This window comes from Agelaius phoeniceus, chromosome 24 (genome assembly GCF_051311805.1).
Source record: "Agelaius phoeniceus isolate bAgePho1 chromosome 24, bAgePho1.hap1, whole genome shotgun sequence".
NCBI classification, from domain to species: Eukaryota; Metazoa; Chordata; class Aves; order Passeriformes; family Icteridae; genus Agelaius; species Agelaius phoeniceus.
Genome location: NC_135288.1, coordinates 6,754,023 through 6,777,674, shown reverse-complemented (window position 1 = coordinate 6,777,674; position 23,652 = coordinate 6,754,023). Strand labels below are relative to the sequence as shown.

General features: G+C 44.5%; 2 protein-coding genes across 3 annotated transcripts; one reads left to right on the top strand and one right to left on the bottom strand.

The window, feature by feature from the left end:
* The first annotated feature begins 7,756 nt into the window (after window positions 1–7,756).
* On the top strand, window positions 7,757–14,429 carry TARDBP (TAR DNA binding protein). 2 transcript variants are annotated; one of them, XR_013185091.1, is made up of 7 exons: window positions 7,757–8,014; window positions 8,371–8,623; window positions 9,275–9,438; window positions 9,756–9,896; window positions 10,576–10,746; window positions 11,090–13,264; window positions 14,091–14,429. XR_013185091.1 is itself a non-coding variant. In XM_054647648.2 (6 exons), the coding sequence occupies exons 2-6, from the start codon at window positions 8,386–8,388 to the stop codon at window positions 11,618–11,620; spliced, it is 1,245 nt and encodes a 414-aa protein (XP_054503623.1). In that variant the 5' UTR covers window positions 7,757–8,014; window positions 8,371–8,385; the 3' UTR covers window positions 11,621–14,429. The 2 variants fall into 2 exon arrangements, 1 of the variants encoding a protein (XP_054503623.1); XM_054647648.2 differs by having other exon boundaries at window positions 11,090–14,429.
* A 4,061-nt stretch (window positions 14,430–18,490) lies between these two features.
* On the bottom strand, window positions 18,491–22,281 carry MASP2 (MBL associated serine protease 2). Its single transcript, XM_077190203.1, has 5 exons — window positions 21,564–22,281; window positions 21,022–21,241; window positions 20,560–20,737; window positions 20,186–20,317; window positions 18,491–18,694 (listed from the first exon to the last, which is right to left on the bottom strand). Exons 1-5 carry the CDS (start codon window positions 21,638–21,640, stop codon window positions 18,684–18,686), a joined length of 618 nt encoding a protein of 205 aa, XP_077046318.1. The 5' UTR covers window positions 21,641–22,281; the 3' UTR covers window positions 18,491–18,683.
* Between the last annotated feature and the right edge of the window lie 1,371 nt (window positions 22,282–23,652).

Below are 23,652 nucleotides of genomic sequence, written 5' to 3'. Positions count from 1 at the left end.
TCTATACATCTTTTCAAAGTAAGTAATCTGCCTGGGTTGGATAATGGGGGTCAGGAAGGATGACAAATTGGGTTAAGAAAATGTCAGCAAGAGCCAGGGTTTAAGTCTAGAATGAGTCACATGTGAAACAAGTTTAGTGGCCAGGGTTCACCCTTGATCTTGAATTTGTCCACATCACTGAGTAACCACAAGTCATCCAGTGTAATTCAGCAGCATAACTGACAATCCAACATTGGCAATATTTCTGGGTGGAGAGGGGAAAAAGATGTTACTGCCTTGTTAGTCATGGCACAGTTAATGAGAAGCGCTGAAGAAACAGTGTGCCACAGAGATGACATTAGACCTCCAAGGCTCTGCTGAAAAGCAGCATCCCCGGCAACACCCCATGTCCTGTGCTGCTCCTGAAGCTTTCAGTGCACCTCTTTTCTGCTCCCCAGAATGGAGCAAGTGTTTTCATGGCTCACCCTTTAGGCTAGTCTGGGTGGAGAGTGTTTGTAGTGGTTTCGTATGCTCATTGCAATGAACTGAGCATCAGTGATATTTTGGGAGTGAGAAGGCTGGAAGGGAAAGAAATGCAGGCAGTCAGTATTGAGGTACACCAGAGAAGACATGTGGGACTCAGGGACCTATACTGCAGGTGGGATAACAGAACTGCATAAAAGAGTTCTGAAAATAACTGTGGGTTGTTGTTTTTGTTGCTTTATTTTTCCCATTTCCATAAGCAACTACTCACTGGTAAGCAAATTTTATGATTGGAACCACACTGAAAATGACAAAGAGAATTAAGGATATGTAATGGACATCTAATCTTTGGGTCTGTGAGCTACTAAACGTATGATAATGCCAAAACAGTAAATAACTGAGTTGTTAACATATTCTAAAACTAGATCAAGCAAAACAAGCATTCACTAATACTGAGACAATTCCTGGCAGAGAAGAGAGATTGCTGAAAAGATTTGAACAAGTGTTATGAAAGAGTGACTGCCAGGCTGGTAAGCAAATTTCAAAAAGCATGAAGACTTTGTCCCACAAGCTGCCTTGCTTTCCCTGATTAGGATTAGCTTCAGGAAGAGCCTTACTCTGGGTGCTGGCAGAACCAGACGTGAAAAGAACAAACTCTACCTAATGCCAAATATTCCAGCTGCAGCTTCAACAGCAGGAACTGCTCTGCAAGTCTGTGTTTCAGAACTCAACACAGAGTTAAACAAATGGCAAAGCAGGGGGAAGTCTGACATACAGCAATTCAAATATATTAGATGAACCAACTGAAAAAATAACCTTGCCTCATTTGTAGGAGCTTACTGATCAAGGTAAGTTTTGATCCAAATATTTCTGAGCGTGGAAGAAATGAATAATTAAGTGATACAGTCACAGCTCCTGTGTTTCTTCTCTACTCCTAAAAATAGGCATGGAAAATCTGAAATAGAAATCTGTATTTTTCTTTATTGCTGGAAAAGGGGAGGCAGAAGCATATTGAAAGCATCCCTTCAGTAGGAAAGCATACTTTCAAATCCTGGGATCTGCCACCCTCTCTGAGCTTTCCCCACCCAGTTGTGTTGCAGGATGTGTGCCTGCTGCAGGCTCTCCAGTCCCTCCAGGTGTCAGCCTTGCACTTTGCATAAGGCTTTATTCCATCAGCCACATCTGGAATGAAGCGCTGGGTTCAGTGGAGATTCCTGACAAGACAGCATCAGAGATCCTAAAATATTGAAAGCATTCCCTAATTTCATTTCAGACAAAAATGCTGAATTATCGGACTCCTGCCAGGTCTCCCTCAGAATGGTCAAAATGATGCCATGGTGTATAGGAGGGGATCTAAATGGGTCCATTAGCTTTCAGCAGGATCTGCCAAGGAAACTGTGAACATTTGCCAGCCCAGAAATAGTCCAGGAGTCAGGACTGTCACTTGAATTTTCTTTTTTTTAGGATGTAATTGACATGACTATCCTTTCCTTGGCCTTAATCCCTAACTACTTCCCAAGATACTAAAAGCTTTTGCTGTCCTCTGCACTCTTGCACATAAATCAGGACTACATTGAGATTTTCTCACTGGATCTCATTGTGGTAATGCCTCTGGAAACTCAAATGCAGGAAAGCATATGCAGGCCCACCATAACATCTGACCCCAGTCTGACTTCAGGGTTAAGATTGCTGGCAGTGCTAGTTTTTACTTAAGGATGAACACTGTACAACAGACAGCAAAGAGGGATAAATAGGCCTTGTCAGACTCCTGTACCTAGAGGACTGCACAGACAGCCTGGGTGTCAGCAGTAGGATTCCCCTTAGGATGTTGCTAATTTACCATACGGCTCAGAATTGCTACCATTCTTAAGACAGGTCAGATTTTGGAGGTATACTTAAAACTACATGCATGAGCAGTAATGCATGAAATTGTGAAAACAGAAATCCATCCTTTGAAAAAGCAGGAAGGGGGCTGTGTCAAGGCTAAGTGGTGTGGGAAGTTTGCAAAAATACAATGTTTCTTTCAGATTTAAGTGTCTTTCAGTTTCAGGAGCAGAAATTAGAGGCGTGGCAGAGTCTTGATGTCACAGGTTTTGAGATGACATCCACAGATGAGAAACTGGGCAGACTTCAGGCTTTAATTCTTGTAGTTGCTGCCACAGAAGAGCTGTTTGGTGGCAGCAATTTTCAGTAACTACTGAGCTGGGAAAGCTTCAAATACAGGCTTTGATGGATCCAAAAGTCTGTATACATTAACTGTCATAGGACAACTTGCAAACATGATAATGAATGCAGTTTTCACAAGGTCTTTCAAAAAGTCTGAGCATTTCAAAATTTTTATGGTTGTTAGGAGCAAGTTTGTCATGACAGTACAATTCTGGGTGTCAGGTGTCACTAAGGTTTTTCACTGTGGGCTTACAGAATCACTATGGGGAGCCTGGCTTATCCCAATACTTTCAGTTTTCCAAGCACTTACCTACAACATTACTGGCAAGAACTGGATTAATTAATTGCATGATAAATTTAAGGGCAAAAAGAAGACATGAAAAAATTCAGAAAGATAGAAGTCGATCACCTCTGGCAGTTTGAACTACACAAAAAGTCCATTTGGTCACGTCTGGTTGATGGGTAGCTCTCACCACCCTCATCAAGGATGACTTTCACTTCTACAAGCATTAGTTCTCCCCCTTCTGTGGATGTCAACTATTTCTCATGTAAAGGTCTTGCTCCTCTTTCAAAATTACCTGTATTAAGGCAAATTATGTGTTCCCTTCCTTTCCTTGTTCAAAGTCATTTACATGAAGAATCGCAGAACTGAGATTATAGATACTGGGGCAGGGAATGCAGAAATACAGCTAAGGCTGGAAATTTGGGTGGGCCTCAATTTATGGTGGACAGCCAAAGAACAAAGGTCTGATGTCATTATAAATCATTTATATTGCAAATGATTTAAGATAATGAAAACCCATACGCATTAAATTTTGACCTGTACATCCATTTGAGATATTTTAAGTAGACAAAAGATAGATTTTACATAAATCTTCAGTAAATGTATTTCAAAAAAATATCACCAGGCAGTAAAGCCTAACTATTTTAAAAACAGTCTTTGTCTTATCCTTCAGCTCTTGCTTCAATGTGCATCATTCAAAACCAGCAAAAAACTACTCAGACTGTCTGCCCTGTCCTTGAGAGAAAAGCAGAAAAAGATAAAAAACATTGAAGGAAAACTAGACAAAGCTTGTGAACAGATCCTGCCCAACACTATTCCAGGTGTTACAGAGTACTTGCTACACCTTACCCAAGCCACCTGTGAATTTTGAAGGAGTCTATTTCCAACCCCCTCTCTAAATTCCAGTGGTTTTCATTCAGTATTTAGAACCTGTCACACACCAGTGAATGCAATTTTATGGACCAGTTCCCAGTCTGTGGGTTTTATCCTTTGGTTTATGCCAACTTATGCTGATGGAAGCTCAAGCTTTTCTATGCTAGGAGTTACTATAGAATCTAGCCAAAAAGAGACTCTGAATCCCAGCTCCACTACACTGTACAAGGAATCAAATTGCGTTGGAAGATACCTGGCATATCAGCACTGGGAACTGAGCTCCAGGAACTCACTAGACACCTCTGTGAATCACAGGGAGAAATTCTTCCCAGGCTCTGCTACTGGATGCTCTGGAAAGGCAAGGGAGATGACTTGAAGATGGTTTGATCTAACTCTGCCAAACAAAACAGAGCAAAGTGATTTTTGCATTCCCTGTGCAAGATGCAAATGTTTGATAGTTCCCACAGGTACCACTCAAACAAGAGGGTGGAGATGGCAGATAATCCCCACTGTTCTAAACTCTTCACAGCTCACATAGGAAGGAGCCAGCAGGCCAAAGCAGTGGCTTTGGAGCTCAGAGGGGCCTTTTTGTCACCATTTGGGTTTCCAGTAACTGCAGAAGATTCTTAGCTCCTACCAGAGCTCTCAGCCAGGCCAGTCCTTCTGTTTGCTGGGGTTGGGTTTGCTGAGTAGCAGCCAGGACACCACCACACCTGGCTGTTCCAGTGACATGGACTCCAACAAGCCTCACCCAATAGCTACTAGGGCTGAAAGGACCCAGACTGAGCCACCTGAGCCCTTCTGGAACTTTAAAAGAGCCAAAGCTATTTAAAAAAATCTGATTTTCAATGTGTTTGCTGAGAGATTAAAAAACATCACCTGTTCTAATCTGGAAGAGTTAAGTAAACAAGGGTATGAACCAAAAGGAATGCAGAAACTCTTCCTCTTTACAAAACAGGACTAAACTGTCTCAGGTGGATTAGAAATGAGATAACTGGAATCATCATTTCATAGGATCACGGCAAAATTGCCTTAAATATTTCAGGCACTATAATGAAGCCTTAAGTGTGTTTTAGCTGAGAGAATTAGGAAGAGTGTGAGTACCATGGACTAAGCAATCTTTCCAGGTACTTTATGTGGGTGAAAGCTACTTATTTTGTTTCAGGGGAACTTTTCTTTAGTAGTTTTAGACGTCTGGGCATGAGTAAACATTTATGTCGATAACTTGGTTGTGAATGGAAAGCTCTCATTATGGTAGATGCTTATGGAGAAACTGTTCATCCTCCTTATCAATCTGACTAGACCAATACACAATTACTCATTAAATTCTCCTGTCTTTTACTGCTCTGTAATTAGGAATAGGCCCAGGCACTTTGTGTTTTTCACTACCCACAGTTGCATGGTGGTTTTGTATCAGGAGCTTATATTTAGGTGCCCATTGATGTTGTTTTTCATCCCAAGTGCTTTTGGGAGGGCGAACAGTTGATCATTATACTGAGTTTGCTTGTACCCATGAGCACACTTAACCTAGAGCAGCAAATAGTTATTGTATTGCATTTTGTTTTGTGCCTCTGGGCACACTTAAGTCAATATACATGATGGCTAGTACCACATATTGTATTTGTCTGCACCCATGGGCCCTTGGAATTGCCAGTGTGAGGGAATTGGTGAATTAACCAGTGGTATGCTGGTGTACTTACTTCAAGAGCAATGCTACTGTTAATTGCTTAACTTAAACCTAATCATAATGCAAAATAACAGAAGTGCTACAAGAATCCCGACTCACACAGAAAAGGAATTGTGACATTTGCTTGATTCCAAAGCTTGTTTGTTGCCAAAACTGAGGATGTTTTCGGGGCAGAGGTCTCTGATGGCTAATTGTCCTTCTTTCCCTCCCTGTTTTACAGTCGGCGCAGAGCTCCCCGTTCTCGTCAAGCTTCTACTTGCACAAAATCTAGTCCAAGGCTGGTGCTTACTCTGCTCATTAGTGAAATTACCACCAGATGTTGTGTGAGATGGAGGCTGCTCTGCTTCAGCACCACAACAACCTCTTCAAGAGTGCTACTGCTAAACTCTGAGTGGAAATGGTGCAGCACATAATGCTGACACACTACAATTACCATTCTGTCCTCACAGCACGTTCAAATGACACTGGTATTGCCATGCTGACTTGGCAACACCAGAACTGGCTTTGGGATGCATTTTGTGGATCACTAGAAAATTTCTTCGAGTGATCCACAATATACATTTCTTCTTCCTCTTTTGTTAGCCTGTGGCTAGTCAGGTCCTCTCAGAACTGCTGAAAAATGGTAATTAAATGGTAAGACTGAGTCTCAAGTCACACTCAAGGCATGGATGAGCTGAGCTTCAGTGGTGCTGGGAGCCAATTTTTGCACTTGAAGAAATATAAAGTGGGAGTTTTAAATACTCTCAGCAGAAGCCATTAATGCAAGGTACTGGATTAGCCTTTTCTAGCAGTAGAGTCGTCTGTCCTTACTAATAGCTCTTTATTTTTATGAGATTCTTTGGGCGGTTTTTTTGGGGTTTCTTTTTTGGTTTCTTTTCTTTTATTTTCTTTCTGTTTATTTTATCTTGAGGAATTAATGAAGACATTGATTCTGAGCAATGAATCAATTGTTGGGGACAGTGTCAGACCAGACAAGTATGAGATCTAGAATGAGCAACGATGAAACTCTGCATTAGTCAGCCTGCTTAATCTAGCTCTTCCCAAGGTCTTCAAGGAATAATTGCATAAGATCTGCAGAGGCATGTTGGATCAATTCTTCTTACCCAGTGCAAAATGCTGTTCGAGAGCAATACTCAGCCAGTATTACTCCCATGCCTCTGTTGGTGACAGGCTTTGTGTCCTTTTCCAACTTAACACATAACATTCAATGCCAGCATTTCCAGGGTGATGCTGATAACAGATGATTGCATCTCTAATGTTTCCATCCTCTTCTGTCCAGTTCTGTGAAAAAGGGATCTTCAAGTGCACGTGGAGTCTCTTCCTGCGCAACTGGAAGAGCCCTGGGTACACTTCAGATGATTCACAGGAAAGTTCTCCCCAGGGGTGGAGACCCCGCATCTTCCCTAGAAACACTGCTCCACTACTTAGGCCTTGTTAGAAGAGTCTGTGGGAAATGTGATTGGTTTGTTTTTACCCTTAAGTTATTGCAAGGGTTTTTGGTTGTTTTCTGTTTGCCTGAGAGTTTTTTGTTTGTTTGTTTGTTCTATTTGGTTGGTTTTTGTAGTTGTTGTTTTTTTCTAGAAATCACACAATCTTCTGAGTGGGAAGGGACCCACAGTATCAAACAGTCCAACTCCTGCACAGCACACCCCAGCAACCCTACCCTGTCCCTGAGAGCCTTATCTAAACACTCCTCGAGCTCTGGCAGCCTTGGGACCGTGACCACTGCCCTGGGAGCCTGTTTAGTGCCTGACCATCCTCTGGGGGAATCAGCTTTTTTCTGATATATTTGCCTAAACCTCCCGTGACACACCTCCAGCCGTTCCCTCAGGTCCTGTCACTGGTCGCAGAGAGCAGAGATCGGAGCTACTCCTCCGCTGCCCCTCACGAGAAGGGGTGATGAGGCTTCCCCTCATTCTTCTTCATGCTGAGCGCGTCAGGTGAACAACTTTGGGTTTTGGTGTTTGGTTTTTGGGTTTTTTTTTTTTTTTTTGGTTTTTTTTTTTTTTTAAATGAGGTGGCCTCGTTCTTTCTGGTAGCGGAAACGGGAGGGAGGCATCACAGAGCTTTGACAAGGATGTCTTTGCTAGCGGCTTCTCCGGGCGAGCTACTCGGGAGCGGCCAGGGAGCCACTGCCTCCTGTGGAGCTCTGCCGTGACGGCCCGCCCGGACAGGTCCCTGACGGCGCCGGCTCCCAGCAGCTCCCGCGCTCGCGCAGGCGCGGGCAGGGCCGCACCACCGCCCCACGCTTGGGGGGAGCGCGGCTCTGAGAGCTGCCGTCGTCGCCGCCGGTTCCGAGAACGCCGGCCGATCTCCGGCTGTGAGCGACCGGCGCCCGCTGGGGAACGGCCGGGGCTCCACGCTCTCCCGCGTTCCCAGCGCCCCGCCGGAGTTCGCTCCCCCCCTTGGCCCCTCGGAATGGTTCGGCCCGCGGCCCGGCCCGGTCTCTGAGAGGCCGCGGCCGCCATTTTGTGCGGCGGCGGGTAGAGTGCGGTGGAGGAGGTGCTGAGGAGTTCTTGGGACGTTGCTCCCTTCCCTGGCCGGTGAGCGGGGCCGGGTGATGCTGGGGCGGGTGGAGCCGCATCCGGAGGTCACAGGCTCGGGCGGGGCCGGCAGGCGGCGAGGCCGGCGGGGGCTGTGCTCCCGGCTCCGCGGACGTAGCCCATGGCGCCCCTGGGAATTTCCGCCGTTCTCGGGGACTAAGTCGCTGTTGGTACCTCCGTAGCTCCAGCACAGGCCGAGGTTTACAACAGGCCCGGAGGCTTTAGTGTTATTGAATAGCGCGTTTCGGTGCCCCTGTTGTGTAATAGACATTCGTGCCTCAGGCCGAAGAAGATGAAAGCCAAGTCGGGGGGATAGGGTGATCGCTTACGCCTTCTCTTTCCCTTTTGTACTTCAGTAACTTCCAGCGAAGATGTCGGAGTATATCCGGGTGACGGAGGACGAGAACGATGAGCCCATCGAAATCCCGTCGGAGGACGACGGCACGGTGCTGTTGTCCACGGTGACAGCGCAGTTCCCCGGGGCGTGCGGGCTGCGCTACAGAAACCCGGTGTCGCAGTGCATGCGAGGAGTCCGGCTGGTCGAGGGCATCCTGCACGCCCCCGAGGCCGGCTGGGGAAACCTCGTCTACGTCGTGAATTATCCCAAAGGTTTGTCCTCGTGGCTTCGGTTCTCCGTTCTGGGCTGCTTTCTTTAAGGTCCCAGTCGCTGCTGTAGTAACATGGCAACATGTTATTCTTTAACTTTGCAGTTCACAGAGATCAGTGATTTATTCAGGTGTCTGTTCTGCCGAGTAGGTTTGACCCCACTGAGTTTTTTATTTTTTAACAATTCTACCTAAACAAGTACTTTAAAGACAAAGTCTTGCACTATCCTTGAAGGCTAGGCTTGTACAGGCCTTCAAAGGGTACTATTTGAAGTGTACTGTAATCTCTGTACTCACAGACACTTTTCCTCAAGGCATGGTTTAGTCAGAGGTACCATTTAGAAGTGTTCAGGAAAGGAGAAATTATTTCCCCACCTTATAGTGGGGAAAACATGAAACTTTTCCCAATCTTATAGGACTGTGAATGTTGCTGGATAATTCTTAAGTAAACTAATGCAGAACGAATTGGGTCAGTTTGCATTTTGGAGGAGGATTCAATTGTGGACTAGCTTTGGTTCAGGACAGTCAGATATGTGTTCCATTTAGCTCTCAACAGCTGGTGTACTCTTCCTCATCATAGTTTCTAATATGCAGTTCATAGTCACTGGGTCAATTTCCAGCTCTGAGGATGTCTAATGTACTTTTTTATATTCAGATAATAAGAGAAAAATGGATGAAACCGATGCATCATCAGCTGTGAAAGTGAAACGAGCAGTGCAGAAGACTTCAGATTTAATAGTCTTGGGTCTTCCCTGGAAAACTACTGAACAAGACTTAAAGGAATATTTCAGTACCTTTGGAGAAGTTCTGATGGTGCAGGTAAAATCCATTTGCAGCTCAAGTAAGGAGGGACATTGGGTAGATGTCAGGCTCCTGAGAAAGCAGTAGAAACAAAGGAGCTTTATAAATTCGGACAAGATCAGAACCCATGTCTCTTCCTAAGGATGTCTTTTTTTTTTCCATGAGCCTGTTAATTTTGGGAGAAGATGTTAAGGAATTAGAGGTTGCTGTGATAAGAATGGTTGGAAGACAGGTGAACTCTCAAACAGATTTTTACCAAATTCATTCAGTAACAACATGCTTCGTACTAGTGGTTACTTCTGGTTTTTGTTTTTGTTTTTTTTTTCCCCACCTAGGTTAAGAAGGATATTAAAACAGGCCACTCTAAAGGTTTTGGGTTTGTTCGGTTCACGGATTACGAAACCCAAGTGAAAGTAATGTCTCAGCGTCACATGATCGATGGAAGATGGTGTGACTGTAAACTTCCCAACTCTAAGGTACTTTGGGATTTACCACTGCTTTTATTTGTACCAAACACTCCAAGTGCACCTCTTCATCAGCTGTGTCAGGGGAGAGCAGCTGCACAGATTAACTGTCCGCTCTCGGATGTGGCTTTACTGTGAATGAACAGAACAAGCGAGAGCAAGGAAGGAAAACAGGGAGCAGGTGGGTGAGCTGGAAGTAATTTGAAATGTTGAGAAAATCACTCATTATGTGAGGGAATGAAATACAGATAGAAATCTGTGTTTGATGTCCAGCAATACCTGCCTGACTTGCCTGTTGCATGAATAAATGCAGAATAAAGCAGATGGGATCACTAATTTGGGGAAGAGCAGAACAAGTCTTTGAGTTCCAAACTGAACCTATAGCTTCTATTCTTGTCCTGTATGCAATTATTACAAAAAAGTGTTCTGCAGTGGCCTTGTCACCATCCCTATGTGTTGCTCCCATGCTCATTTTCTTGTGGTTCTTCCCCCCCACCTTTACCAAGGTGCTGCCATGTTCTTGGAATAGAATTTTAAAAATGTATTTCTTTTAAGTCTTAAATTTACAATCTCAAACTTTCTTCCATCAGCAGCCCTCAGAGCAGGCTAGATTAAGAGTGTCATTTACCCTCCTGTAACTCAGTTCTCAAGGACTATAGGTGTGATGGTTTTTACCTTCAATTCTCTGCAGCAAAGCCCCGATGAGCCTTTGCGCAGCAGGAAGGTGTTTGTTGGACGCTGCACCGAGGACATGACGGCAGATGAGCTCCGACAGTTCTTTGCCCAGTATGGGGAGGTGGTAGATGTCTTCATTCCTAAACCCTTCCGAGCTTTTGCTTTTGTTACGTTTGCAGATGATCAGGTAAGTCTTAAAATATTTTCACTTCATAGACTACATTTTAGTAGCATGATAAAGTATCATTTCTGGAACTACAAATGAAATGCTTACTTGTCCACTGTCTGATTTATTGAATGGACTGAGAGTACACTTTCTGTGCAGACAGGACTTTGTACTACAGTTAGTGTAGTGATGAATGCAAAGCTAAATCACTTCAAATTGAATGAAGTACATGCATATGCTTTCTTTGCAGGATAAATATCTGGTCAGAATTGTAGGGGATGTTTTGTGTTTTGTCTTGTACTGCTAACATTTTTGAAAAAAAGGACATCTAACATACATTTAATCAATCCCTTATTTCTTATAGGTTGCCCAGTCTCTTTGTGGAGAGGACTTGATCATTAAAGGAATCAGCGTACATATATCCAATGCTGAACCTAAACACAATAGCAGTAGACAGTTAGAGAGAGGTGGAAGATTTGGTGGTAACCCGGGAGGCTTTGGGAATCAGGGGGGATTTGGTAACAGTAGAGGAGGTGGGGGAGGACTGGGCAACAACCAGGGCAGCAACATGGGCGGGGGTATGAACTTCGGGGCCTTTAGCATCAACCCTGCCATGATGGCAGCAGCACAGGCTGCCCTGCAGAGCAGCTGGGGGATGATGGGCATGCTGGCCAGCCAGCAGAACCAGTCAGGGCCCTCGGGAAACAACCAGCCTCAGGGCAACATGCAGCGGGAACAGAACCAGGGGTTTAGTTCAGGCAACAACTCGTACGGAGGGTCCAACTCGGGGGCAGCCATAGGCTGGGGCTCAGCCTCCAACCCAGGCTCCAGCAGTGGGTTTAACGGGGGCTTTGGTTCAAGCATGGATTCCAAGTCGTCAGGCTGGGGAATGTAGACGCAGTGGGCTCTGATACTGACTCTATGGTGGGAAATCAAATTTTTCTAACTCATGGTAAGTATACTGTAAATTACGTATATGCTAAAGTTTTCCAAATGAATTTGTTCAGTGTGCAGTATATTCAGCAGTATTTTTGACATTTTTCTTTTCTAAAAAAAAAAGAAAAAAAAAGAAAAAGAAAAGAAAGGTAAAAGGAATTTTCTAAGTTTTGTTACATATCTAGTTGGAATTCTGAATGTTTGGAAGTGGACTGCTGTTTGCCCGATAGGTGAACTAACACTACAGTCTATAGGAAAGGTTTCTCCTGTAATACTTTACCCCTTGTTTCCCGGCTACCTGAATTCTTTGCATGTTCAAAATGGAACCATTGGTCAGAAACAGCATTCTCTCCCTCTTGTTTTTAATTTGATCCCACCATAAGACTCTCCAAGCGCCCCGTTGGACAACACAGTGTCATTTTTGTTTGTGTTCGTTTGTTTTTTTTTAACGCTGTCTCCCCTCCATACTAAAGTACGATATGAAGGCTTCATTTAATCTCCGCAGTTCATCTCATTTCAAATGTGTATGGAAGAAGCACTTCATTGAAAGCAGTGCTGTAAATATTCTGCCTTAGGAATACTTCTGTCTACATGCTTTCTCATCCAAGAATACTTCATCACACCGCACATGCTGCGTCTTAGACGGTGGGTGTTCCATTTTTATCCGCTACTCTTTATTTCATGGAGTCGTATCAACGCTGTGAACGCAAGGCTGTGAGATGGAACCAGAAGGCTGTTTGAACTTTTGAAACCATGTGTGGGATTGGTGGTGGTGCCGAGGCATGAGAGGGCTGGTATGTGCGAGATAAAGGAGCGAGCGCATGCAGAGACCTGGTGGTGCATTAATGGGATTTTATTTGACTTGGCGAGATGTCTCTCAATCCTGTGGCTTTGGTGAGAGAGTGTGCGGAGAGCAATGATAGCAGATAACGTACGAGTGTTTATTGCATTCAAAGGACATCCACATGTGGAAGACTTTAAGTGGGTTCTCTACCTAGTTAATCAATTAGTTGAATGTGTTACGTGAAATGGAATATTTGTATTTCTTTTCCCTTATGTCAACTGCTGTGAATGCTGTATGGTGTGTGTTCTTTTTCTGTTAATGATCTGTAAGTGTGGTAATGTGACCTGAAGATGATGGGGGTTTGTGATGAGAACATTGAGCTTGTGGTGTGCTTTGCAGTAGTTCTTTTAGCAGAGATCACTAGAGCTCAGTGTGCCTCTCCAGGGTGGAAGTTCCACTGTCTGTAAGATATCCAAAAGAATGCTGTTTGCTGCAGTTTCGTGTCTGGATGCTTTTTATAAGATTTGTCACTGTAGGAAATTCTTAAATAAAACTGATTTAAGTAATATGTGTCTTTGTTTTGCAGCCCTGAATGCAAAGAATTCATAGCAGTTAATTAATTTTACCCTTTTGCGATGAACTTCTGTAAAGCCTTTTGCAGTCACTCGGTTTGTTTCAGATAAGCAGGTTCTAAAGGAGCCACCGCTCAGCACGTATCGATACCTGACACTCTCCTCTAAGCCACTGTAGCCTTGCACTGTGCAGTGACATAGATCTAAAATCCAGGTCCCACACCTTGGGGTGCCCGCACCTAGACTGGTAAGCAGCTCCCTCCAGATTTCATCTGTGCCAAGGAACGTTACTTGTTCTTTTAGCAGTGGAAGGTCCTTCTCAGAAGTGGGGTGGGGGAAACAGAGTTGCTGTCATGATGGATTTCTGTCCACATCTTCTTTGGGGATGGATGCTTTTACTTGTTTTTAGATCAGCCCACTCATGGGAAACAGGCTCCTGCCACACTTCCAGCCCAGAAGAGTGCTGTTAACTCCTGTTAAAACTAGTCACAGGAAAGAGTTTCCAGATGAGTAAAGCACTGTAAATATACACAGACTGCTAAAGTATAAACTGAGTTATGACAGGTGCAGAGGTGCCATGTAGGAGGCAGCTTCTTAACAAAGTGCAAGGCATTAGAGCAGAAACTAGTGGAAGGTTATTTCCACTTGTGGTATGAGCTTGAGGAATTGTGTTGTGTACTTGGGGTTGCAACCCACTGAAGCTTGGATCTGTATTTTTCTATACACCATAATACTGTGCTGTAGCTGTGAATAGTCTGAATATGGATAATTACACAGTTTTTAACCTATGTGATTTTCAAGTGAATCTTCATTACTCTATCCCACTGAGGCTTGTGAATAGCAGAGCATCTAAACAGCAAACAAAACTGCATGACTGAGTTTTCCACCTGCAGAATTAAAAAATCAGTTGTGCCTTAATGTGCTTAGTTTAAAGAGGGTTTCTAAACACCCAGGCTGAGAAAGAAATCCCACACATTTGTTCATATTCCACTGAAAAAATTGCTTACATTTTTTTTCTGCACCTTAATCAGAATAATCTCCAAACTGTCCCATCTGTGAATTTTGCATTTTAGCACTTGCACTATTACCAGCTACTTCTGCTGAGTAACACTTTAAAATGGTATTCTTGGACCTCCAAAGACTAACTGTGACCCCCTGCAAGGAACCTCATGGTAAGTTTTTTGTAATTAGCATGGTTTTAATTCTGTTTAAATTGCTCAGGTTTAGGTTTAAGAGGCTGGTTGGCAGCACTGAGTAGTCTTTGCTAATAATTTTAGCCTTCCTTCACCTTCAAACAAAATCTCCTTTTCAAGTTACAGTAGCATTTCAAGAATTTCAAGTTACAGTAGCATTTTAACTGCTTTGCATACTTTAATGTTTATAAGTGAGTAAATAAACTGTCACTGAAAATACTGAAGTGTTTTGAGTCTTAATTTTTTCTAGAGAGATACTTCATTTTCAGTTGCATTACTTCAGAAAGTGCAATGCTAATGAAAGAATCCAAGACACAAGAAAAAGGAAGTTTATGTGTATTGTAAGGGGGTCAATATAGAAAAAAATGTTTTTCTAACAGTGCTAATTAGCTCCAAGAATCTCTTGTCCACTGTTCTTGGACCGAAACTCTGAATGTGAAGCTTGTTCTTCAGAAAAACACCATTTTTCCCGCTGAAAGCTGGGGCTTCTCAAGCAGGGGCTGTGCAGCAGTGATCGGTAGGGACGCAGGGCTGTAAATGCCCCACATCCAGCCAGGAGCTGGTACTGCACACCTGGTATGCACCACCTGAGCGAGGGCTGGCTGGTGTTGGTTCTCTGCAGGCTCTCACTGCACCTGTGCTCAGTCAGAAGCTGCAGACAAACAAGAATTCACAGCACTATTTAATGTCACCGTTGAGTCACAAGTGACACAGATAAATGAGTGACACAGTCCATGCATTCACAGAAAGCTCTATCTAACTTTATTAAGAACCCATTCCTTTCTATACTCTAGTTTGCTACAGGTGGACCTAATTGGTCCTTTAATTAAAATTCTGTCACCATTGGCTAATTAAGATGACATCCCTTGGGAGTAAACAACTTGTTACAAATACCAGGTGCAGATTGATTAGAATTCTTTCTCTCCAGCTCCCTAAAGTTTCCCAGACCCATCCATGGAAAGCTTTTCTAGCTTTCTCTCTCTCTGACCAGACTATTGCATCCACAATTTAAAAGAAATGAATAAAGCATGCTGTAGGCAGATGGCAGCTTTGTACAGTTGAAGGACTTCTAACAGCTGCTGGGACATTTCCTCAAGCCATCATCTGCAGTCAATCCTCCTGGTAAACAGATATGTGTAAGATTAGTACTGATTGAGATATAATCAGTACTTATCCACTATAACCAGTACCTTTATCAAAGGGGATGAGATAATTTTTATAACCTTCATGAGTTAAATTTCTTTCTCCCTGGCCACCTTCATAGTGTTTTCTCAAAATTCCCAATTTACTCCTCAAAGATGGGATTTTTTGATCAGCTATATGGTAAGCAGCTGTTAGAACCCCACTGCCACCTTCTAACTTTTCTTGCCCTGTAGTTAACACCACTTACCAGGGAAGCTCTCCAGGCTCATCTTCCCTTCCTGCAGGAACTCACTCCACAAAGTGCAAAACAGCAATGGCAGCAAAAGCTGTTTAACAGTTTGAGATCTAAATACTGAATTATTGTGCTCATATGGATTAAATTACGTTAATGATTCTAAATGTAATTCCTGGATTGTTCTGGAATGGAAAAATTGCTTGCAAATGAATATTTGATTTAGAATACAATTTTCATTAGTATTGCATCCCTAGGAAAAGTTCTGTAATCAAGAGAGACAGCATTGCTGAGGAATTTGGGCACAGAGGAGGAAGTGCATTTGTTCTGAATGTAAATTAGGGTAATTGGAATATATGGATATTCTAATCTAAAAGATAAGAGGCATAATTATGCTATTACACTGTACAATGTTTCTCCAAAACTCAGTCTTGGATCTTGACTAATTTTACAGAGTAATGAATTTAGCAGTTCAGGCACTAAAAAACCAAATACAATCCACAACCCTGTACTCAGCAGCGAGGGGATTCTTTTCCTCTCTCAACTACTGCTGTAGCATGGTTCAATCTTCCTGTCAGAAACAATGCCAATCAGTTTAAAAGCAACAATTTAGTTAATTATGAAACTCTGTTTTCCAAAGAGATCTGGAATACAGGAACATTTGGCTTTTTACTCTCCTCATGGAGAACTGCACTGAGTTCTGGGCGTTACTCTGCAGTAGGCAGCCTTAGGCATGACCAAGGCCTGTTCAGTAGTAAATGATTTAACAAAACTACGATCAATAATAGAAATTCCAGTCACACTGTGAGGTTATCATAACATTTTCAGTTTTGTTAGCGTTCCTCTGCGCTGTTAAACAGCACCTGTAGCACATTGTGAAAATCAGCATAACATAAAGACAGCAATTGATTGTTAAAAAGAAGAGCCTGCAGTGAAATAGTTCTGCCTCATGGGCTTAAAGGTACTCCAGGAAAATCTAAGGAAGCCACAGGACTGTACGTGCTCCATTGCTAAACAGCAGAGTTGCCAGGCTGGGTAACTGTCCCCCTGCCTGCACAAACATGTCACAAACATGTCACAAACATGTCACTGTGGGCTTGGTACAAGGCACAGGCTGGAATTTTTCCAATATCCATCACCACATGTGAATCTTCACCTGCATCCCAGAGAACACAAATGAGAACCATAAATGGAACAGCTGGGCATTGTTTAATACAACACAGAAGTGACTGTGTCACTCTCCTCCCTTGGGCTATTCCCAAGAGCTAATCTATTAAATCCATTGATTGATGGGGGAATGGTAAAAAAGAGGGGTAAGAAAGCTCTCAGCTGTAACTGGATTAAGCCTACCTGGCTACTTTTCACCATTCTCACATGGCCTTAAACATGCAAGTACATCCCACAGTCAAAGTTCAGTTGTGTCCAGGTAAGGCTGGGGCATTCCCTCTGCTCAGCCCCAGAGCCAAGGAGCACATTTAATTCTGTGTTCAGACCTTACCATTATGATTTGCCGTCCTGGGGCAGAACAGGCCTTCATTCACACTGGCACTGAATTTTGGCATTGCATTTCCATACACACACAGGTCTCTGGTGTTTGTGTGGAATAAATTAACTCACATTAGTTCAGTTATTCTGTGTTTCGACATAGACAGTGAATATGTGCATCAATTCAGACAGACTACAAAGTAACTGCTCAGGTAAGCCTGAGCCTCCCCAAACCATAATCACCTCAACTGTGATTTTAAAATTCTGTAAGCATACACAGTCTGGAGTATGTTCCAAAACTGCCTGCTGAGAAAGCTCAGTTCAGTTACTAAGAAATAAGTCTGAAACACTGCATTCAGCAGGAATGTCCATGTATTACTGTTTGAACTTCCCTGGAGAGATCTATAATGAAAGAACATTAAAAATTCTCACCACAGATCTTGTGAATCTGTTGTAAAGTCGTTATTTTCTTCCAACATAATTAGAAGCAAGTCTCTAAGTAGCAGCGTCCAGGGCATCAGCAAGGGCAGACGTACACACCGGCGTGCATAGACAGGAACAATTCTTCGGGGAGCATATCAAAGGACGATTGCTGCCAAATCCAGCGCACCGAACACACCTAATTACAGCATGGGAATGACGGAAATTGGTAACGAGAATGGGCACCGCCGTGTTTAATGCCCGAGAAATTTAAGTCGAGCGGGGTTCGCAGGATTCCCTTACGCCGAGCAGCGGAACCCGGAGCGCCAGGCGGGAGCGCCTGCACCGCGGCGCTCTGGCCACGGGGTGGCGCTTCAGGACCGCACCGCGCAGCCCGGCCGGGCTCGCAGGCGCCGCGCTCCCCTTCGGGGCGAGTCCTGCGCTGCCGGCCAAGGGCTCCCGGTAGAGAAAAACACGCGATTCGTCTGCGTGTTTCACTCGCGCGGACGCAATCTTCAATTGCTGAGAATCAAAGCAAAAACCGCCGCTGGCTCCTGATAGCGTTCTCACACCAAAGGGGAGCGGTGAGCTGCGCGCAGCCTGGCTGCGCTCACGGGATCAGCCCAGGGCATCTGCTGCCCCCACCTATAACTTTAAACTCTTGACAAGTTCGGAAAATTGTTCCTTAAAAATAAAATCGTATGCCTGGATCCAAGCTGGTCCATAATGATCAGCTGGAATGCTGGAGTTCTCTTAAGAGCAGATCTAAAAGGAGCATTAGGAAACAAAGGTGTGATGTGGTTCTGCTCTTCCTGCAGTTTAAGAACTATGTAAGGTTAAGCAACAAGAGCCAGATAAGAAATTCAAGACTCTTCAGGTAGCTGTGATGCTCAGGGGCCTTTCACAATGGCTTGTCTCTTACCAGTTCCTGTCTGATCTACCTCCTTTTTTCCCAAGTGACACATGGGAACATCAGAAAATTAATGTCCCAGAGGCTGCATTTGGCTTCCAACAGGCAACAGCCTCTTTATTTACTGCAGCAGGCAAGTCTGAAAGGCAAGGAACCACAGGGACAAGTCATGGAGCAAGAAAAGCCTTCAGCCCTTGGGCAGACTGCAGCAGGTTTCCTTCCTGGACTGCAACCAGGTGTTCCCAGCACATCTGTCTCCATCTCTGCCTAAGTGAGGAGAAGCTTAAATATCTTCTGGAAAACAAAGGAAAAAGAGAGCCTGTCAATATCAGCCAGCTTCAACAGGAGTCCAAAAGACACAGGGGCAGCTTTTGCCCTCAACTCATGAAGAAAATCTGCAGAGACCTTTGGCACATCAGCTGCATCACAGCAATTCCCAATGTCTTCACTGCCAAGGTAGCTCAGCCCATCGCTGTTGCTGAGAAGCTCCCTCTGCTAGAACCTCAGTGCAACACAACAAGAGCTCTTTTCAAGGAGAGGGGCATAAATGTACACACACAAATGGTCAATGCAGAACTGCTCCTCTGCTCGTTCACAGCTTTCCGTTTTGCACCTTCACATTAAGGCTTTACAGCATCAACAAATCCATATGCTTGTGCTAAAAGGCATCACTTTAGGAAGGGCAGGTTGAATGAACATGTCTGTTCCAATACTCTGGAGACATGAGGAGTTTGAATCTTGAATCAGACCCAGGCAGCCATGGATGGAGAGAGTTTGTAACAGGCTGCTGTTGGGAAGGCAAATGCTAAGGCAGCCTTAAGCACTGGAAGGTAGATCCAGCTTTGCATTTCAGCATGGGGGAGCTCAAAGAAACTATCTTTCACCTATGACAGTATTTATAGGCAGTGTGTGTGTTGATTTTTTCCAGACAGGATTTAGCTCCTGCTGGCAAAGCTGCACCCATGAGGAGTGAACCCTGTACCCCATGTGGGCATGGGTTTCACTGCAAAGGAATCCCGAGGTGCTGATCACCATGATGATCCCAACACTTTGTTACCTGACACCACAGAAGCTTTCCCTGGTTATGAACTGTGGGGCAGAGCCAGGCAGTAGCCAGAGAGATAGACCTGGCTCTGCCCCACAGTTCAGACTGTCAGCCCTTCTGAAGAAGAGATTCATGCCTGGCCATTTAATGCCTGGGTTATGGTGGCTGGTATCAGTGATACCTGAACCATCTTCCTCTTCCACAGGCTCCTTCTTGGCCTGTGTCCTTACAGGACCACAATCTAATTATTTCTTCATTAGACTTCACAACTCAATTGATAGTTTTCCCAACATATCTACTAACTTGGGTCCAGAATACTCAGGATCTTGGTACCCAGGGAGCAAGATATACTCAGTTTTGCAAGAGTGGCTTCACTGGCACCCATGAAGACTTTTCTGTGGAAATATCTGTGGTGGGAAGTGTAAAACATTTCTTGATTTTCCATTCAACTCACCTAAAGCTGAACGGAGGTGGAAAGGAGTAGCAAAAACCAAGTACAGCAGTTTACTACGACAGAAAATTGCAACAGCAGCCAGTCACCCACAGCCTCTCTGCAAAGCAGGGCCTCTGCTCACAGCCCTGACTAACTCTGTGAACCTCCTCCCAGCTGCACCAGGCACACAGGGAATACTAAAAATGAAAACCAAACCCCACAGCTTTCACCTTGATATTATTGTCAGCACTGGATTTAAGTGGATGTTGTAGATAGGGGAGCATCTCCTGATCTAGAAAGAGCTCACCTGTGCATGTCCTCTTGTTTTCATGCAGTTTGTAGCCAACCCTGCAGCTGCAATAGTAGCCCCCCACATAGTTGTGACAGTGATGACTGCAGAGGGGTTTAGTATCCAAAGGCTGTTTGCACTCATCGATATCTAATGGGCAAAGCACAGAATCAGGCAGACAATAGATTTCAGCACAATGTTCTCTCAGTCTCAGCCACTCTGCGTTTTGTGAGGTTGGCCTTTGGTCTCTGTGCCCCTCTGCATCTGCTTCTGTACCATGAGGCCACCTTCTCCTGCCCCACACCAGCAGCCTCAGGCTATGAGAGCGCAGGGAAGGGCCAACCCCACAGCAGCCGTGGCTCTTCCATCTACAAGAGGGGCCAGACTCTCACCTTCAGCAGCATAAAAGGCCTCAAAGCCTGTGAATGGTTTCTCATTGGAGTAATCAGACCGAAACACCACCATGAGGTGGTTATCAGTGGAGATGTACGTCCTGTTACCCGGAGCCTCCTCAGTGTCTGTACTGCCCCTTCCACACAGTGTAGCCAGGGTCTTCCCACCAGAGCTCAGCTGCAAAACAGACAGAAAAATCCAGCAGGTGAGCACAGATCATTGAATTTTCTGAGCAAAAGCATCTCACTTTTCAGATGTTCCAATGTGACAACCACATCTGCTTCCTAGTCCCGTGGGCCTCAATAAACACATAATTTAGAAACCAGCTGAGCCTGAACTTTATAAGCAGACTAAAATCAAGAGCTGACAAAGAGTTATGTTGATTCTGCATGTGCCCAGCATCACATGAACAGAGTTTTTAACAGCTGCACCTGCTACATGTTACCCCATCCCACACATACCTTCACATAATCATATTCACACAGGTAGGACAACTCCAGGTCGAAATGGGTGAAGTAAATGCGAACAGAATATCCTTTGGGGACAGTAATATTCCATGTTTTCTCCTTGTGATTCGGGTAGACCTTTGGGAAGTTTGGGGATGTGATCCTTCCATACATTTTTTGTGGCACAATGCTGCTCCTTACTCCACTATAGAGCACAGCCAGCAAAATAAACAGCCTGTGTCAAAGGGACAAGAAATTACCTAAGAAGGAGTGAGCATTATCTTGGATCATACCCCAAAAGCCACACACACCCTCATTGCCCGTACAGATAACAAACCAGGTCACTCAGCTCTAGCTGAAACCTTCATGCCCAACACCCTCTGCACTTGACAAGGAAAGCAATTGGGAGGTATCAGTGGGGTCACTGTAGTAACAGCTAAACAGGATGAGCCTCATGCTCACACCTTCTAGACGTGAAGATCACAAAATGCACCTGAAACAGACGTGAAAATGCACAAAATCAAGTGGCCAGAGGAGCTGGAGGTGATGGCACTCACCTCATTTTGATGCCTTCCTGTCTGAGCCTGTTCTGCTGTGAGCCTCGGGGAAGGAATCCCTCCTTGTGTGTTTGCATTTGGGGGCGGATGTATTTATTGTGTGTGCTCTGCTGTGTTTGCCTGGATGTTGAACCCTTATGTTTATCTCCCTTCCACCCCCTTCAGCCTGCTGAGTTCTGGGAACAGCAATCACTAAAAACCAGGCTTGCGCTCAGGCTTCAGTCAGTGACAGGGAGAGAGAGGCAGAGATGGAGAGGATGGATCAGGAATGCTGCAGGCTCTTGGAGGGAGCCATAATATCACTGCTCCGTGGGAAGGCAGGCAGGGGGAGGAGGTGGCTCCACACAGTGTCTGCCCGGTGAGCAAGGGGAGCTGGCAATGCTCTTTCCCTCTGAACAACTGCTCCCCATTTACTACAATGCAAGCAGCATGGAAGGAGCTGCGTCCATCACCAGAGCACAGAGGTGTTGAAAACAAAATAATGGGATTTTTACAGGATTTTAGAATAGTGAAGCGTCTGGTTGTATGGTTCTTCGTAACAGGACAGAAATACTGCAGGGACATAACACTGCAGAACACACAGGCACCAGTTTCAGAGATGTAAATTCTTCCTGTTCTCAGCTGCAGGTTTTAATCCAGTGCACGCTTGTGGTGACCAAAATCTACTCCATGCCTTCTTCATAAGCATGGATTGCTTTTTATCCTGGAACACCCATAAGTAAAAAGTCACACTTAAAAAAATAATTCAAATTTCTTTTAAACATTTGTGGATCTACACAGGGGTTTCACAATGCCCAGGGAATTCAACTGGGAGAACAAACACTATGGGACATAAAGCTTTATTAAGTCTCCTGCATGTAGACTGCTCCTTTCCAAATCAGCATTTAGGTTTCCCACAAAACTCCTACTCCAGCACACATGGAAATAGGCCTAATACATAGAGGGTGAAAACCCAGATATATTAAAGCTGAGCCTAGGTCCATCTCTTCTCTGATGAAAATGGACAGAATTGGAAAACTGATCTGCAGCAGGGAACAGACTGTTGGATTGCACATGCAGGAAATTTAGCCCGAGATATCCTGTAATCTAATGGAAACCTTTTCAACAGCCAACAGTCATTACCCCGGGCACAGAAGCTGGTGCTGGCAGGAAAGCAGGAGTTATTATATGAACAAAACTAAGGCCAACAAACCATTCAGCAAACTGCAAGCAGAAAACACCATTTAATAGAAGTGAAGGAGAAAATACTAGCATAATAAATAGTGATAATTGTGTAGCATCAATACCTACAAGCACAGCTAACAGACAAGAACCAAGAGGGCATTGACTTTTCCCATGGCCCACTAGCTGCTAAAATCATCCTATCACCAAGATAGATGTGGACTTTATACTATCTAGAAAAGGGGGAAGAGAGAAAATTTGGAAAAAAAAAATCAATCCATGCCTGACTGAGCTGTTGCCTGATTCCCATAGGCATAAACACTTCCAGAAGAATTCCACTTCAGGCTTCCTGCTCACATCAGTAGCAGAGGAATGGAAAGTCAATTCTGATCTTAGGTCTAAAAAGTTTCTCACAGCCCAGAATCTGCTGAATGCCCTGAGGCTGCCAAACATTGAAACAGGGCTGCTGACTCCATGAACTGTTATGCTGGAGCCTGAGAAACTGAACACTTGGGGCACACATTGGCTTTCCTCAGGCATGAGGAGAAGCACCTGATATAAACAAGGCTAAAAACACTGTCCCTGTTTCTTCTACCAGAAGCCTTTCACCCCCAAATTACTGCTGGGGATTAGCTCACCAGGTGCACCAGCATTTTGAGAGCACTCATAGCTAACCAGGACCCACAGATGCTCTTCCTGCCCACAATTTCCCTTCCGTCACAGGACTAAGCTAGTGCAAAGGCTGAGTGGACTTCATCCACGTCACACACTGTTTAGACAGTTTTGCAACATAAATAAAATACAATTTTTATTGTGGAATGGAGCAGAAGATCACCAGTGCTGTTTCTTCCCAGCCGTTCTGCTTCCAGCCCTCTCTGTCCCATGGAATGGCCAGCTGCCTTCCAGCACTGGGCAGGGCTCAGTTATG